The sequence below is a fragment of the Artemia franciscana genome, chromosome 2, assembly GCF_032884065.1.
Source record: "Artemia franciscana chromosome 2, ASM3288406v1, whole genome shotgun sequence".
NCBI lineage: Eukaryota > Metazoa > Arthropoda > Branchiopoda > Anostraca > Artemiidae > Artemia > Artemia franciscana.
The window spans coordinates 39,564,410-39,581,018 of record NC_088864.1 but is presented as its reverse complement, the minus strand read 5'-3'; the positions used below and the strand labels follow the sequence as shown (position 1 = coordinate 39,581,018).

At 34.4% G+C, this 16,609-nt stretch overlaps 1 protein-coding gene across 3 annotated transcripts in view; it reads left to right on the top strand.

Moving 5' to 3' along the window:
* The window catches only part of LOC136041459 (vacuolar protein sorting-associated protein 37A-like), a 63,955-nt gene that overhangs the window by 533 nt on the left and 46,813 nt on the right, over positions 1 to 16,609 (top strand). The window contains exons 1-3 of one of the 3 annotated variants that reach the window (XM_065726164.1): positions 531 to 603; positions 8,697 to 8,920; positions 15,656 to 15,807. In XM_065726164.1, the coding sequence (XP_065582236.1) occupies positions 8,701 to 8,920; positions 15,656 to 15,807 (372 nt within the window). In that variant the 5' untranslated portion in view covers positions 531 to 603; positions 8,697 to 8,700. Of the gene's footprint in view, positions 1 to 530; positions 604 to 1,080; positions 1,108 to 8,696; positions 8,921 to 15,655; positions 15,808 to 16,609 lie in introns of those variants that run through there. The other 2 variants (XM_065726155.1, XM_065726147.1) reach the window with 2 other exon arrangements.

The window sequence follows — 16,609 nt, the reverse complement described above, 5'->3', positions numbered from 1 at the left end:
TCATTCCAAGCTGTTTAAAGTGCATATTACTGCATATAGCAAGATTCTGATGATTGTATAGGCTATTGTTTCCTTGTCATTATTAGAGAAGTGCATCCATTTCTGGTTGACCCTCCTCTTCCATGGGGCAAACTAAAAATGCATAAAGTGGGTTTGCTTACAGGTAACATTACCTATAGAGTGAAGCATATTAGACCATGAGCCCTACAGGTAGCAGGACAAGGTCTGTATTCTATATTCATTCAACAAAGAGTAATAAAACTAGTATAATAAAATAAAACTCTGCTGCTTTGCAGCATAATTACCAGTTTAGAGCACTTAGAAATGTTAATCCTAAAAGCATATCCATTTCTGGTTGACCCTCCTCCATGGGGCAAACTAAAAATGTATAAAGTGAGCTTGCTTACAGGTAACATTACCTATAGAGTGAAGTGTATTAGCCATGAGCCCTGTTGGCAGCAGGGTGAGGTATGTATTCTATATTTATTGAATAAACCTCTTTTTTTTAGATTTATTACTCTTTGTTGAATGAATATAGACTTGGAACAAAACTAAACATTTACCATCAGGACAATCTAGACTCTAGAGAAAGAAGGAGTAGAGGTAAGGGTAAAATTATATTTTTGCTACTTTTGGCTACCATGGAAAGGGGTTAGTTTGGGAAAGCAAAACTTTCCAGGATGGGTCTAAAGGCTAAAATATGTCCTTTGAAGGTATTTTATAGTACTTATCTCTACTCCTTCTCTCTCTAGAGTGTTCTGGCCTTTGATGACCTTTAAAAATCTGTTTGCTATAAAAGTGAAACCTTGCAAAATAAATTTTCCACTTAAATGAAGTATAACAAAATTGTTTTCAGCTTCACAACTTTGCTCAATTCCAATTTTATAAGGTTTTAAAAGATATGCAAATACATTTTCAAAGTCTTGAAAAAAACATTGAAATGGCTTAAAATTCTACTCAAACAACTAGAATTTGCATTTTTAGAACTAAAGCCAAAGACAAAGAAACTGAAAACTAGGGTAAAATGTTGTTTTGTCAAAATTTCAATCAGTATAGAACTGGCATGTAGACAAATTTCAGGACCCTCTAGAGGGAGAAGGAGTTGAGGTAGGTACTCCAAAATACCTTCTAGGACATACTTTAGCCCATAGACCCATCCTGGAGCCAACCCCTTTCCAAGATAGCCAAAAGTAGCTAAAGTAGAATTTTGCCAAAGTTTCTTAGATACCAGTCAAATAATGCTTCTTGGACAATAATCTGTTTATATTAATGTTACCCATAAAAGCAAGCCAAACAGACCTGGTGAATTTGCATCATAGGATAGAAATCATGATAAAAGGGTTGATGATTCTGTTAGTCTGACTAATATAAAAGATATAGTGATCTTCTGAAGGAAACACAGTAAAATAAAAAGCAGCCAGAAGGAAACATTATACAATTTGGTTGTTTTCAACCTTAAAAAATCCTAAAATACTTACTTAGGCTATATTCTTTGTATTAGTACTTCATGGTACTTTAAACCTAACCCCCTTCCCTCATCAAAGTGCAAATATATAGCCTAAACTTTATATTACTCATCCATTTTTCTGTTTCTCTTTTTCATTGATGTTGTTTCTTTACCATTAAGTCTATTTAAACAAAGGAGTTACATACTTACACAATAGTGTTTTCAAAATCAAATTTGTAATGATAAAAATATATCTTGAAGTATAATTTGAGAAGGTTTAAACTATGAAGCTTTACTGCATGATGTAAGACAATGATGCTTCCTAAAGACTATTTGTGAGGTCAGCATGGTATCTACATCATATGGTGTTTTTGGAGCATAATTTTTCTTATGCTACAATGTGGCTACCACTGAAAGATGACCTCTGGCTGTTGAGTTTCAGGCATGTGGATCACATGACTGAGGCATCTCCACTTCCTTTAATCACTTTGGTTATTAGTGACTAAGACATCTTCTGTTGTACAGTAGCTTTTGTTACTTTTTAGGATCAGTGGATATTTAGAATGCACCATAAACATGTGTTTTTGAATAATAGGAGTGTCTTTTCAAGCTGCTGATCTAGGTACCAAGTTGCAGAACCATAGCAAAGTGTCAAGATGACATTGCTGCTGTTGAACAGCCTCCACATCTGTTGGAAAGAGTACATCTGGCTGCACTAAATTTGTGACAGTCTCCTGAAGGATGCATTTGCCTGACCAATTCTAAGCTTGACTTCTCACTGACACAAACTTGAATTATGTATGGTACTTCCTATGTACCTCAACTCCATGCCATGCTCTATTATATCTGGTTACTGCATTATTCATCAAGCAGAGATCCAGTATTTGCCACACTTTTTGTTTTGTTGGCATTTATTTTAAAGCCAAAAGGTTTGGCAGTGTCTCTGACTTGGTTAAAGTATTGTTGGAGCTTCTGCTTGCAAAGACTCTAGGAGGTTGATATCATCAGCAAAATTAACGCCTTTGAGTATCTTATTATCCAATTGTATTTCATGTCCTTTGCTTGTCTAGAGAATATAATCAATGGGGAGGATAACAGTGGTGATTGCACACAACCTTGCTTCAGCCTGTAATGATGTGAAAGTAATAGATATTCCTATAATTTGTCTTCACACAGCATTCTTTGCCTTTTTAGATGGTTTTGATGATTTTGATGAGCTTATCAGAATACCATAGTATTTGAGGACCTTCCAAAGTATTCCAAGTCAAAAGATTTCTTAAAGTCTATGAAGACCAAGTACAGCTTATTGCACCTTTCATTTGCTTCTTCTAGCAGGATTCTGAGAGTAATTACAAGATTGGTGCACAACTTTTTGGCCAGATTCCATGCTGCTCCTCTTGGAGATGTTTGTTCAATGCTAGTTGGATTCTGTTAAGGAGGATAGTTGCCAATAGTTTGCTAGGTATTGAGACAAAGCTGATATCTCTCCAATTTTTGCACTTAGTAGCATCACCTTTTGACTATTTTGACAAGAGTTCTTTTTGTCCAATCCTTAGGAATTTCGTCTGTTCTCTCTTTTATACGTTCCACACTTGAATACTGTTGCCCTGTATGGCATTTCGGGCTGACTAGGGAACAGTCGGACCGGGTTGAGAGGGTGCAATACTGTGCCCTCCTAGTAATCTCAAAAGCCCCAAAAATACCGTACATATCCCTCCTTAATCAGTTTCAACTTCAAACCCTTCAATCTCGTCGTTTAAAACTAGCCCTATCCTTTGGTAATAAAATTTTGTCCAGCCCTATACACCGAAATATCCTTCCTCCCCAACATCAACCGGCACGGGTAAGGCCACTCAGGGCCGTTGCAGAGCCTGTACCAAAACTTCAACCTGTGACTGTGTCACATGCTCGTTATGAGCTTAGTTTTGTGCCCTCGTTTGTTAAGTTGTTTAATGCTGGATCGACTTTTTAATCCGGATTATTGTTGTTAATTGTATTATTATAATTTTGTGTATATTTGTTGACTTATTTTCGTGTGTATGTGACAATTATTATTGTTAATTGTATATATTATTAATTTTGTGAATGTTAATTTTGACTTGTCGACGAATTTTTGTGTGTGTATGACAATAAAAACTAATAATCGGCTCTGTCCGTCGAATGTTTTTTAAATAAAATGAATTTGAATTTGAATTTGTTCTCCAAATTAGTGAGAAAAACATGGTCCACACAGTTATGCATGCAGCTACTGAGCATTTAATCATTTCAGCAGCAATCTGGTCTTCCTCAGGTAACTTTCCAGACTTCAGCTTCTTAGCCACCTTTAGTCTCTCCTCACCAGAGGCTGCTTCAGTATCAACAGCTAGGTTTAGAAATGGTGTATCTGGTACATCAAGAGGATCAGCAGGTGGCTGATCCTCTGTATTATGAGATGTACATCCTCTACATCTCTTTGCTATCCCCATCAACATTATGTGAAATTTCACAAACTTAATACCCTGAGCCATTTATTAGATATTGATGATATGCTCTTTTGGCAACCATCCTACCTATAGTGTGTCTTGATTCTGCTTGACATCCCTCTCAACATTTTCTAAAAGTTTTGCTTTAATACTGTAGGGCATTTTGGAGTTCCAGGATCAAGCATGCCCTCTTTTCACAATAACCAATCTTATATATAGATTAATTAAAAATAACAAGTTTTTTCATCTGAAAGTAAGGAGCAACATTAAAACTTAGAACGAACAGAAATTATTACAAATATGAAGGGGGTTGCCCCCTCCTCAACACCTTGCTCTTTATGCTAAAATTTTAGTTTTAAAAAAGTATCTTATGGTTCTAATTAAATGCCCTTGTGTTTCAGGAGTCATTCTCAAAGAACTGGGACAAATTTTTAAGTTTAGTGTAAAGAGTGAAGTGTTGAGGAGGGGCCACCGTTTTGTAAATATAATAATTTCTGTTTGTTTAAGTGTTAATGCTGCTATTTATTTTCAATTGAAAAAGACTTGTTTTTTTTATTTAATTTGTGATCGTTTTTTAAATAATGCTAGGAAATCTGACCTTATATCCATGGAAAACTTAACCACTCTTAGCCTACTCTTAACCACTCCATGTGTAAAACTGAGACGGAAAAGAGAACGCAGGACATTAAAAAGAATTTTGTATAAGAATTCTAGCAAATTCCCACAGTATGTAATTTCCTCTGACAATTTCATTCCCTTGAAACTTCTGTCCCCATGGAAAAACCCCCAGCAGAAGATTTGTCCCCCCACCTGAAAATGTATGCATGCATTCCAATAACAAATATTATGTGTAAATAATGGACAAATTTTATAACTAAAAGGCATTTCCCTTGGGGCTGTGAGGGGGGGGGAGGAGGTCATTTTACACCTAAAAGCATAATTATTGGGCCTTTCAACTATGATGAACAAACTGGCTATCTCAAAATTCGATCAGATGATTTTGGGAAAAAAAGTGACAGGGGAGGTGGCCTAGTTGCCCTCCAATTTTTGGTCACTTAAAAAGGGCACTAGGACTTTTAATTTCCGTTCGAGTGGGCCCTCTTCCGATATTCTAGGACCACTGGGTTGATATGATCACTCCTAAGGAAAAAAACAACAAATAAACACGCATCCATGATCTTTCTTCTGGCAAAAAAAAGAAAATTCTACATTTTTGCAGATAGGAGCTTGAAACCTATACAGTAGGGTTTTATGATACACTAAATCTGATTGTGTGATTTTCATTAAGATTACTTGACTTTTAAGGAGTGTTTCCTCCTTTTTTCGAAAATCAGGAAAATTTTCTCAGTCTTGTAACCTTTGACGGGTAAGACTAAGCTTAATAGAATTCATATATTTGAAATCAGCATAAAAAGTTGATTCTTTTAGTGTACCTATTGGTATCAACGTTTCCCAAAAAACCGATCCCTAAAAACTTCTTTTGGTTGCTCCTTACCTACAGTTTATTACCACAAACTGTTAGAACTGTAATTTTCTCAGATTTTTCTTTTGGTTGTTATTACGTATATGAGGGAGCTACCCCCTCCTCAGCACCTCGCTCTTTATGCTAAAGCGTTTGTGAATTTGTAAAAAGCTTATTATTCTAATTAAATGACCCTTGTGTGCCAGGAGTCATTCTTAAATAATTTGAACAAAAAGTCAAACATTAGCGTAAAGAGTAAGGTAATGAGAAGGGGGCAACCCCCTCATATACATAATAATTTCTGTTCATTTTAAGTTTTAGTGTTATAACTTGTTGTTTTTATTTAATAACAACCACAAGCAGAAGACATACAATATCTTTGGTTTATGATCACAAAAAATTCATAGGTAAGAAGCTGCTTAAGATAATATTAAATGGTAAGATTGGCCATGAAATAACACAAACAAGTTATTGTTTATATCCGCCATTATTTAACAAAGTTCGAACTTTAGCGTAAAGAGCAAGGTACTGATGAGGGGAATGCCACCTGAATCCCAACAGCCATTTAATTAGAGTAAATAGCTCTTTTGAAATTACTTTATTGTAAAGAGCAAGGTATTGACAAGGGGACAAACCCCCTCATATACGCAATAATTTCCGTTCGTTTAAGTTTTAATGTTGCTCCTTTACTTTCAGTTGAAAAAACTTGTTTTTTCATTTAATTTCTGATTGTTTTTAAATAATGCTGGGAAATCCAGTGCCCACTTCATGGAAATTGTCTTCCCCAGTGAAAGATTCCTCCATGGAAAGATCTTCCCACGTAACCGTCATCCCCCAACCCCCCTACCAGAATATATCCCCCTGAAAAAGTCTGTATACTTCCCAATAACAAATACTATATGTAAACAATGGGTAAAGCTCATAACTTGCAACCCTTCCCCCAGGGACTGTGGGGGATTAGGTCGTCCTCAAAGACATAGTTATTAGATATTTTCGACTCTGTTGAACAAAATGGCTATCTCAAAATTTGTATCTGGTAACTTTGGGAAAAGAATGAGCGTGGATGGGGGCCATTCGCCCTCTATTTTTTTCGGTCACTTAAAAATGGCTCTAGAACTTTTAATTTCTTCTTGAATGAGCCCTCTTGCAACATTCTAGTACCAATGGGTTAATACGATCACCCCTGGGAAAAACAAAGAAACAAAGAAACAAATAAACATGCATTGGCAATCTTTCTTCTGGCAAAAAATAAAAAATTCCACATTTTTGCAGATAGGAGCTTGAAACCTCTACAGCAGGGTTCTCTGATATGCTGAATCTGATGATGTAATTTTCATTAAGATTCTATGACTTTTAGGAGGTGTTTCCCCCTTTTTTCGAAAATAAGCCAAATTTTCTCAGGCTCTTAACTTTTTGATGGGTAGGACTAAACTTGATGAAACTCATATATTTAAAATCCGTATAAACATCCGATTCATTTAATGCATCTATTTGTATCAAAATTCAGTTTTTTAGACTTTTGGTTACTATTGAGCCGGGTTGTTCCTTGCTTACAGTTCGTTACCACAAACTGTTTGACAATGGGCAACTTGCATAAATCGCAATCCTTGCCCCAGGGGCTGTGGGCATTTATGTTACCCCCATGAATATAGTTGTTTGACATTTAGACTATTTTGAACAAGATGGTTATTTTGAAATTTTTGTTTGTTATGGAGATGGGGTAGGCTTTCTAAAAAGGGCAAAAAGGAGAGAGGAAGCTGGTTGCCTTCTAATCACTCTTGAAAACACCCTTGTAATATCCTGAAAGTTTCAACTTAATACCCTCAGCCAGTCCTTAGAAGTCCACCCATCCTAAAACACTTGTTGACTGCTAGAACCAAATGCCATAATATTATGAGAAATTTCCCCATCAAAATTTCAATGGAGATAATTTACTGTAAGCGGAGACATTAACTAAATTGTCATTTATGAATTATTTAAATATATGTATATATATATATATATATATATATATATATATATATATATATATATATATATATATATATATATATATATATATATATAATATATAAATGTATATAAATATATATATATATATATATATATATATATATATATATATATATATATATATATATATATATATATATATATATATATATATATATATATATATATATATATATAAATGTATATAAATATATATATATATATATATATATATATATATATATATATATATATATATATATATATATATATATCACACTTGCAGTAGGCCTGATTATTATGTATTAAAATTTCAGGTAAGTGATATCTTTTTTTTCTTGTAATATTCTGTCACTCTTAGAAGACCTTGCTGAGATTATTAAAGTTTGTACAGCTTAGACTTTGCTGCTCGCACTCTTCTTCTTCTTTTTTTTATTAAATCTAATATTTTTTAAAAACCTTCTTTAAATGTTGTGGACGTGATATTTTTTTTTTTTTTGGTGGGGACTTAAGCCATCTGAAAGGCTGTTTGCTGAATATGTGCCTTGTTATGCTTTGACAAATTCTGAAATGGAAAGCAAATGCCTTTAATGCTAAAAATGGACAGGCTCTTTTCTATGGGTCTGGAATGCTCTTCAATAAGGAGAACAAACAACTTTCTTAAAATTCATGCTGCAACAGATCATTTTTTTTGTAAAGTAAGCAATTAGGATTACCTTTGACATTTCTTTTTTATCTGTTCAGAAAACTGCTAAAGCCCTAGGTGCTACTGCTCTAGCAAAACACTAAATTCCTAATTTTTCTGAATTTAGCTTTTGAAGTTTGAACCATAGCTTCATGCAGGGTTTCTGAATTCTCAAGATGTCAACCAAGGAAACGTTTCTAGGTGTTTTCTTGGATGCCACATTAGCTCAAAATTGGAATATCAATATGCTTAGTTCTAGTTTGTATTTTTAGATCCATTTCGTATCTTGAATCACAGTTGCTTATTATGTTATGCGAAAACAATGCATGTACATTATTGGTCATACAGGTACTACAGGCATATTGTAGCTTTCAAGCTGTAAAATACAATTATTTAAGAGAATCATTTTATAAAATTGTTAGTATACATAAAAATTCCTTTCCCCAAAGGGAAAGGAAAGTATATGTGCATGTTAGGTGATATAATGGCATTAAAAGTTGACCTCCTGTCTGAATGTTTGAACATATTTTTTTAATCTAAATTGAAAATTGTTTGGAATGTTTGCTTTATTATTGATTTCTTTATTGTCTACAGTCTAATGAGACACAATTCATAATTTTTATATATTATAATTGTGATTTATTATAGTTTAATGGGATCTTACAAAACCCCTGTGTATCAACACATCTCTGATCACCGTCAATATATCACACTCCCTATTATACCTGAGCTTCAAAATGCATCCGAAGAGGAGCTGAAGGAATATCTGGAGAATGAAGATCTGATCAAAGATTTTATTGCATCAATGCCCCTTACTCAAAAATGCCAGGAGGATCTTGATAATTTATGCAATATCAATGAAGCCATAGCAAGTAAGATGAATATTTTATTCTTAATCTGTTATTAAAGCCTCAACAAACTCTATTGCTAAGACATATGGCTGAAACGGCTTATGAAATAGACTGTTGAAGTTTCTAGAAGGCTGAATTTTAAATTTAAAATCCACCTTTTTTATGATTTATGGATAAATGTCTCATTAAAACAGATTATAGCATTTGCTTAATAGTTTTATGTCTTCCATGTATGTTTGTTTTTTCCAAGTAGTCGCCAAGTATAGAGGGTTGGTTCTTGAAAGCTGGGAAGGGCTCATTTGATTTTAGGCATCCTTCTGAGCTCTAATGCCTTATATGAGAGCCACAACAAATTGAATTCCAATCGGATGCTCCAGTAGTCATGGGGCCTGACATGGAATTGCGCCAAAAATTGAATTAGTCTAAAAAATGTGCCTTTATGGTGACATGGTAAGAGCTCCAAACTCATTCATACAATTTAAGAAGGAAGTTAGATATACTATATACTATTGAAATCAGAGTCATTCAACGATTTGCAATGTGTGTGTGAGTGTGTTGGTGAACAGCTAAAAAAAGACGTTGCTAAATTGTGGTGACTGACAGACTGCTCCCATGCTTGAACTTTGATATGAAAAGCAATTACTATGTTATTAAAACATTTTCTCCTTCTATAATTAAAAGTAAAATCCAAGCTGAAGCCAAACTTAAAAGTATGATTGAAATACGCTTTTTAGTAGTTTATTGTGTTAAAACCGAGAGTCAGAAGCATACACCCTGATTAGCCATATAAGCCATGTGCCAAAAAAAAACAATAACAGTCTAATACAGCATGTGCTCACTTTCCCAGTGATTAGCATAATACATACAAACTTGTAACCCAAACCATTACTAGCCTCCAACAAACTCATTCACTAGGAACTTTTCTTGACCAGGGTGAGGATATCTTTCACTAGTGTTGAAAGCTGGGGAGCTGTATGTGGCTATTAGATCTGTTAAACCTGATTTCTGTCAAATCCACCCACCCTACTTAAAAAATCTACCTGCTATATTCGTAGAGAACGTACTAGCCTGTTTTATTAATATGTGAGAGAAATCAGTTCGCATGGAAATTTTTTGTCTGGTTCCCTATCATAGGCAGCGCAATAGCGCTGCCTAAGTAAAAGCAATGTGAGCACAATGTATGATTAAGTATTATTATTTTTTTTTTTTTTTTTGATATTAGACTAGGACACTTCGTATTGAAGGACTTATCGTAGAAATTTCGAAAAGAGCTCATTCAATTGGAAATTGAAACGACTAGTGCCCTTTTTATTAGTCGAAAGGGATTGGAGGGAAACTAACCCCCCTCCCACGCTCATCAGTCCCCTAAACACATCCAATCAAAATTTTGAGATAGCCATTTTGTTCAGTCTAGTTAAAAGGTCCAGAAATTAGGTCTTTGAGGATGACAAACCCCCAAAGCCCTCAGAGCAAGGGTTGTATGTTATGCCCTGTGGGCATATAAGGTTTTTATGGAAAGGGTGGTCGTATTAACTTCGGAGGAGGCTCATTGGATTGGTTGTGAGATTACTATAATATCCTTCTTAAGATTCAAAGTGGTTGGAGGGTGGGTATCCCCCCTCCCCTTACGTCTCGTATTTTACCGAAATGTATCTGATAGAGATTTTGAGACGGCCATTTGTTGTCTTAGAAACTTCAAAAAATGCTCATTCAACTGGAAATTGAAAGGACCTTTTTTGATAGTCAGAATTGATTTGAGCGCAACAAGCCCTCTCTCCCACAGACCAATCAATTCCCGATCAATTTTGAGATAGTCTTTTTGTTCAGCATAGTTGAAAGGTCTAAAAATTATGCCTTTGAGAATGACAACCCTCCCTCCACAACCCTCAGCGCAAAGGCTGTAAGTTATGCCAGAGGATAAATGAGGTTTAATGGAAAGGGTGTCATATAAGCTCAGAGAGGGCTGGTTTGATTGGAAATCAGATGTTTTAGTTCCTTTTTTAAGAGTCAATGTGGTCGGGAGCACCCCTTCCCCCTACGTTGTATTTTCCATAAATGCACCTGATAAAAATTTTGAGACATCCATTTGTTAAAAAATCGTCCAAAGATGATATAATAAGACCTTTGGGGTGGACGGAATCCCCCAAGGTCTGGGGGCAAGGGTTGTAAGTTATGCCCTGGGGCATATAAATTTTTTTGGGAACGGGTGGTCGTATAACAGTTAGATCAGATGGAGCTTGTTTGATCGGAAGTCCGAAGTTTAATGCCCTTTTTAAGAGTCAAAGATAAATGTTGTGCAATCAGCCCACCTAAGCCTATCATTCCCCAAAATACATCCTATCGTAATTTTACCAGATCCATTTTGTTCGACCTTTTTGAAAGGTCCAGTAATTATGTCTTTTCGGATGTCAAACTCCCCACAGTCCTCAGGAATGCAGGTTTGAACTTTATTTTCCAAGAAGACGAAGGGAATTCAGGTGAGCCTTTCAGAGAATGTTATGAATTAATTCAAAACACGTTATGTGTATAAGGATTGTCAAAAGGATGTAACGCTGGAATAACTGAGTGTATTAATTTGGAAAATTCAGCAAATGATAAGGAATATGATCAAAAAGGCAATATTTGCAATATTCGCATGCTACTAATACTACCATAACTACCACCACTACTACTACCAGACCAAGTATTGAGAGGAAATTCGAGCTAAATATACTGCTAATGTTATTACTTGTATTATTATTAAAGTTAAGGAGATTAAGGTGATATATTTGGGATGTATACTAACTAAACGGAACTGAATCGAAAAACACTATGCCCACAGAGGTTGTGAAGCGGACGCATCAGAAATGCTTCAAAAACGGTTGATGATGTAAAGCTGAAACTTTCAGCGTGTGTTGAAGGGAACGTTGAAGAAACCAAAGATGCCATATGCGCATACTGCCACTAATGCTGCTACAACTATTGCTACTGTGCAATCTAAGGGTATTAAGGTGAAGCTTTTAAGGAATATTTTGGAGGATGTTGAGCTAAATCAAAACAAGCTATGAGCATGTGAAATTTCATAAAGGTGACACAGCAATATCAGAAGAACAAATTATATTATTAAATTAGACCTTAAAGGGTAAGTTTTGGGGGATTTTGAACTAGGCAGAAGGTACCATGTGTATACTTTTAACACTATCACTACAGTTACTGTAACTAATGACGCTAAGGTTATTAAGGTGAAAGTTTTAGGGAAAGTTTAGGAGGAGCTTCAATTAGACGAAAAAACTGTGTGCAGGCATGTTTTCAAAAGGGTATATAGGGAATATCATAGGCTGCAGCACTCTATAATAGCTAGAAATACTATTGAAAATTTTGAAGGAGCTAATTCGATTCAAAATTAAAAGTTCTGGTGACCTTTTTAAGAATAAAAAGCGATTGAAGGGCAAGCAACCCTTCTGTCAAGCCCATTCATTTTCCAAACGTATCCAGTCAAAATTTTGAGACAGCTGTTTTGTGTAGCATAGTAGAACGGTTCAGCAACTGTGTCTTTAAGGATATTGGGCTGCCAACCTCCAACAATCGTGCAATTGGCCCATTGTGCTTATTAATAATTGTTGTTTTAAACTAAAAGGCATTTTGCTTATGGTTGCCAAGAAGACACACCTCAACAATATGTCGCAAACGACTTGGAGTATTAAGTTAAATAATTTGAGACTAACACTATTACTACTGCTCTTACAATTTAAATAAATAAAAGAGTTTAAGTGTATTCAGGTTGTCAAAGAGTATAGATAAAATATTTTGCGAATGATATTATTTTATTTTTCAGGTCAGCCTCAGGAGCTATCAAATTAAATTAAAAGATACTTTTTGTGTCAGGATTAAAAATTGTTGAAAAAGTTTATCCAATATACAAATAGCTACCTAAATTATGGATTCTTATAGAAAAAACTGAAAATATCAAAAATATTTTTTTCCATGAAAAAGACTAGGTCAATAAAAAACGAACAAAAATTAATTTAAAAAACTTTTCCACAGAACAAGTTTTTCAAAGAAAAGTAAAGAGCTCCATGAAGCCAAAATGAGCGGAAATAAAGTCAAATAATCTTCTAAATGTAAAACTACCACAAATCACTATCAATAAATAAATGAAACTCAAAACGAACAGAAATTTCAATAAATAGCCAAGTCAAACTCAAAACGAGCAAAAGTAGAGCTGATAACCCCCATGCCTTCTCAAGACCAGACCATAATTTGGGTTTTGCTGAAAACAACACACGTTTTGAATATTTTTACTCTTTTTACTTTCATAAATAAAAAATTGTCAAAACTTTAAGGAATAAATATTAGTTTATGTCAATTAAACTGACAATCCACGGTCATTCGTTTTTTTTTCTTTCAGTAAAACGCAAAACACGTTTTCTTTCAGCAAATGCAGCCCTAAATCTGTTTTCAAGAGGGGTCTGTTTTCATCTGTCTTGCAGCGTCCGACGCAACATAATAAAGAACAAACTCTAGCCGGTAGTAAACGAAAATTTAAAATCGTGCTTTGAAGGAAAACTATCAAGGGAAGAAGAATTACCATTTTAAGTTGATTCAGGAATGGCAACTCTTATTTCGACTAATCTTGATGGTAAAAGTTTATTGCGAAAATTCGCTTACAACGTTATTATTTTTACTGGTCTCAGATAAAGGTGGTCTACAACTTGCTTGCATATTTTGCTGAAAGCGATGACAAAGTACTGTACAGAAAGACTTTTTACCAGCCTATGCAACCCAGAAAGATTGTGACTTTCGAGGGTTAAAGCACAAACAATGTTTCATCCAATTTGTGCGTTAGGAGTTCTAGATAGAAAGAGGTTCATGCTCACATTTAATTAAAACATAAATACTGCCCACTGATAAAATTCTATCTGTCATGGATTCATTAAACATCCACTGATCTCTATTTTTGTTTCTTGTTATGAAAATTGTTATTTTTATTTCTTGTTATACAAGAGTTCAAGAGTTCAAGCAATTCAAATTGTATCTCCGGTTCAATATACATGTAATATCAACCTTCAATTCAAAAGTGCTAGGATATTTGATGTGTCGAAGACTCGAGATTTCCAGATCGCAACTTCTTGCTTTAGCACATTTCAATAACCTCCTTCCGTCAGCATTCCAAAATATGTTCACAGTAAATCAAGATCAGTATTCTTATGACAGCCGACATTCTTGTGACATCGTTCAAGAAGCAACCTCAACAAAAACAGCTTCTTTTTTAATTAGATTTTTGGCGCCAGATATTTGGAATCAACATTCGGAATTCGAATAATCTTACTTTGTTCAAGCGAGCAGCAGAAGGTCATCACAGGAATATCGTTTAGTGTTCTCTTCATTGACCTCCCCCCCCCCGTTTTTTTTATTGTTCAGTTATTTCCGTTTGTTGTTTGCTATTTAATGAATTTAATGAATATTAGTTATTTCACTGTCCTAGCCAAGCACTCATTTCGGGCTTTCCTGGCAGGAATGTCATATTTTGTATTTTTTTTTTGCGTCCGTTTGAATAAGTGAAAATGAAATGAACTAATGTTTCTTGGCTCTGTGGCTTTTATATCTTTCATTTTTTTTTTAACTTTTAAGTTGCAATACTGCCCAATGGGAAACTCTTTTCCTCTTTTTGATATCTTTTAGCTCTGTTTTCTTTTCTTCTTTTTTAACTTTTAGTTGCTTCTAGTTTCAAGTGTTTGTTTGGAAATTATTGTTGTTATCTTTTTTTTTCTAATGTCTTTTCCGTGACGCAGCTGGGTTGTTTTCATTAATGAATATGACTAATTCTCATAATCTTTTATTATAAAAATGTTTATTGTAATCATGGCTGTCAATCAGTTGCTGATTGATATTCCTAGCAGGACTATAGTCTGAATACTTCTAGCTGAGGTGGACCACAGATGACATTTTTAAGTGGTAGTTTGAATAATAAACTATATACACTGCCCCATCTAAATCCTTTCCTACAAATCAGTCTATATACATACAGATACGACATCTTTAAAACGTATAACATCAGATAATTTTTATTGATAAATGCTTGTATAATTGGTTAATGCTGACGAGCGAGGGATTCTTACTAGTGCACAATTTCTAACTTCGACTTGCCTAGTTAAATGTTTTAATCAATACTTCATAATGCTCTGGAGAGTGCAATAAGCTTGAATATTAGCCTATGCAATAGAAAACTTTCTTCATGTATACGTTTTTAGTTGAGTATCAATCTTGGCAAGTTTGGTTCAGAATTCAAGCTTGTGGTAGAAGTACCAAGAATGTCCTGTGGTGGCGCAGTGGATTTGACCTTAGCTTGATAATACGGGACCCAGAGATCGAATCACGCTGCAGGAATGCACTGCAGGGCCGACGCAGGGACCTTAGTAGTCAAGAAGCGTCGTTAATTCTTAAATAAATAAATAAATAAAGTACCATGAATATAGTCAACTATGCTCTGTGACACAGGGAAAGAACAGACATTATTGTAATAGGGTATTATCTGTTATTGCTGGAAAATATACTAGCCAGCATGACATTATCCAACTATTTTTTTTTCTCTAGTAAATTTTCATGACACCAGCCTATGTAGGATCATCCAGGTCTGTCTATTTTGAACGACTGAGATTTGATTCTAATAAAAAAAAAACAATAAATGTGTATTTGTATGATGTTGTTTGTCTCATTATGGTATAAACTATAAATTTTTAGTTTGAAAAGTTCTATTAATGGGTATGTATATTATAGAAAACATACTTGAAATGGAAGAAAATATTCAGCGCAGCCACGTTGCTTTACAGGAAAAAAGGAAACACTTTCAATTGCTTGGATGTAGATGGCGGGAACTTCTTCAATCTCATAAGATAATATCCGAAAGATATTCACCTCAAAGTATCAAGGTAATTTTTATTTTTATTGTGTTTCCCGTTAGTAAACATAGGTTACAAAAGAGGACATTTTTGTCAAGTATTATAAAACACATATGTTTCTTTTTCCTCTCTGCTTTTTTTTTCTTTATGTTTCTTTTTTCAATTATTGGTTATATTATTAGCACTTGTCTCTTCTAGATAATGTAAGAAAGAGCAAGGAACAGAGATATAACTCAACTTATATATGTAATATTAGTTCAAGAGGCGTGTTATCACGGATAAAAGATACTAAAACGTATTTATTCTAAACAGCTAGATTAAATCATTGACAATGGGACATTTGAGCATTATTTTGATACACACAAGAAATGGTTAAATGTCTAAACAGTAATAAATGACTTGGGTAGAGTAAAACCAGCTGGAAGTTCAATGGTGAATAAGTAAAACTCACTAGGTTTCCAAACTCTCAAAGTCTTGGGTCTTGTACCCAAAAATACCCTAAAAAGAAAGGTAAAGTCATAGTTTAGGTGCTTTTTGATATCATGGAAAGCAATTTATTTAGGTGAGTGAAACTTTCAGGAATGAATCCAGGGTGAAAAATGTACCTTGGAAAGGTACTGCCAAGCTTCTATTCTGCCCTTTTCATATTTCTAGGGCTTAGAAGATGACACGTATGACAGATCTATACCTATCTCAATTGTAGAATTAGATTCTAGAACTTACAGAAATTACTATGAATGAATAAATGAAAAACAAAAATTACTGTGAATGAATAAATAAAACTGAAACGAACACAAATTAATATGATTAATCACATCAAACATAAACCTAA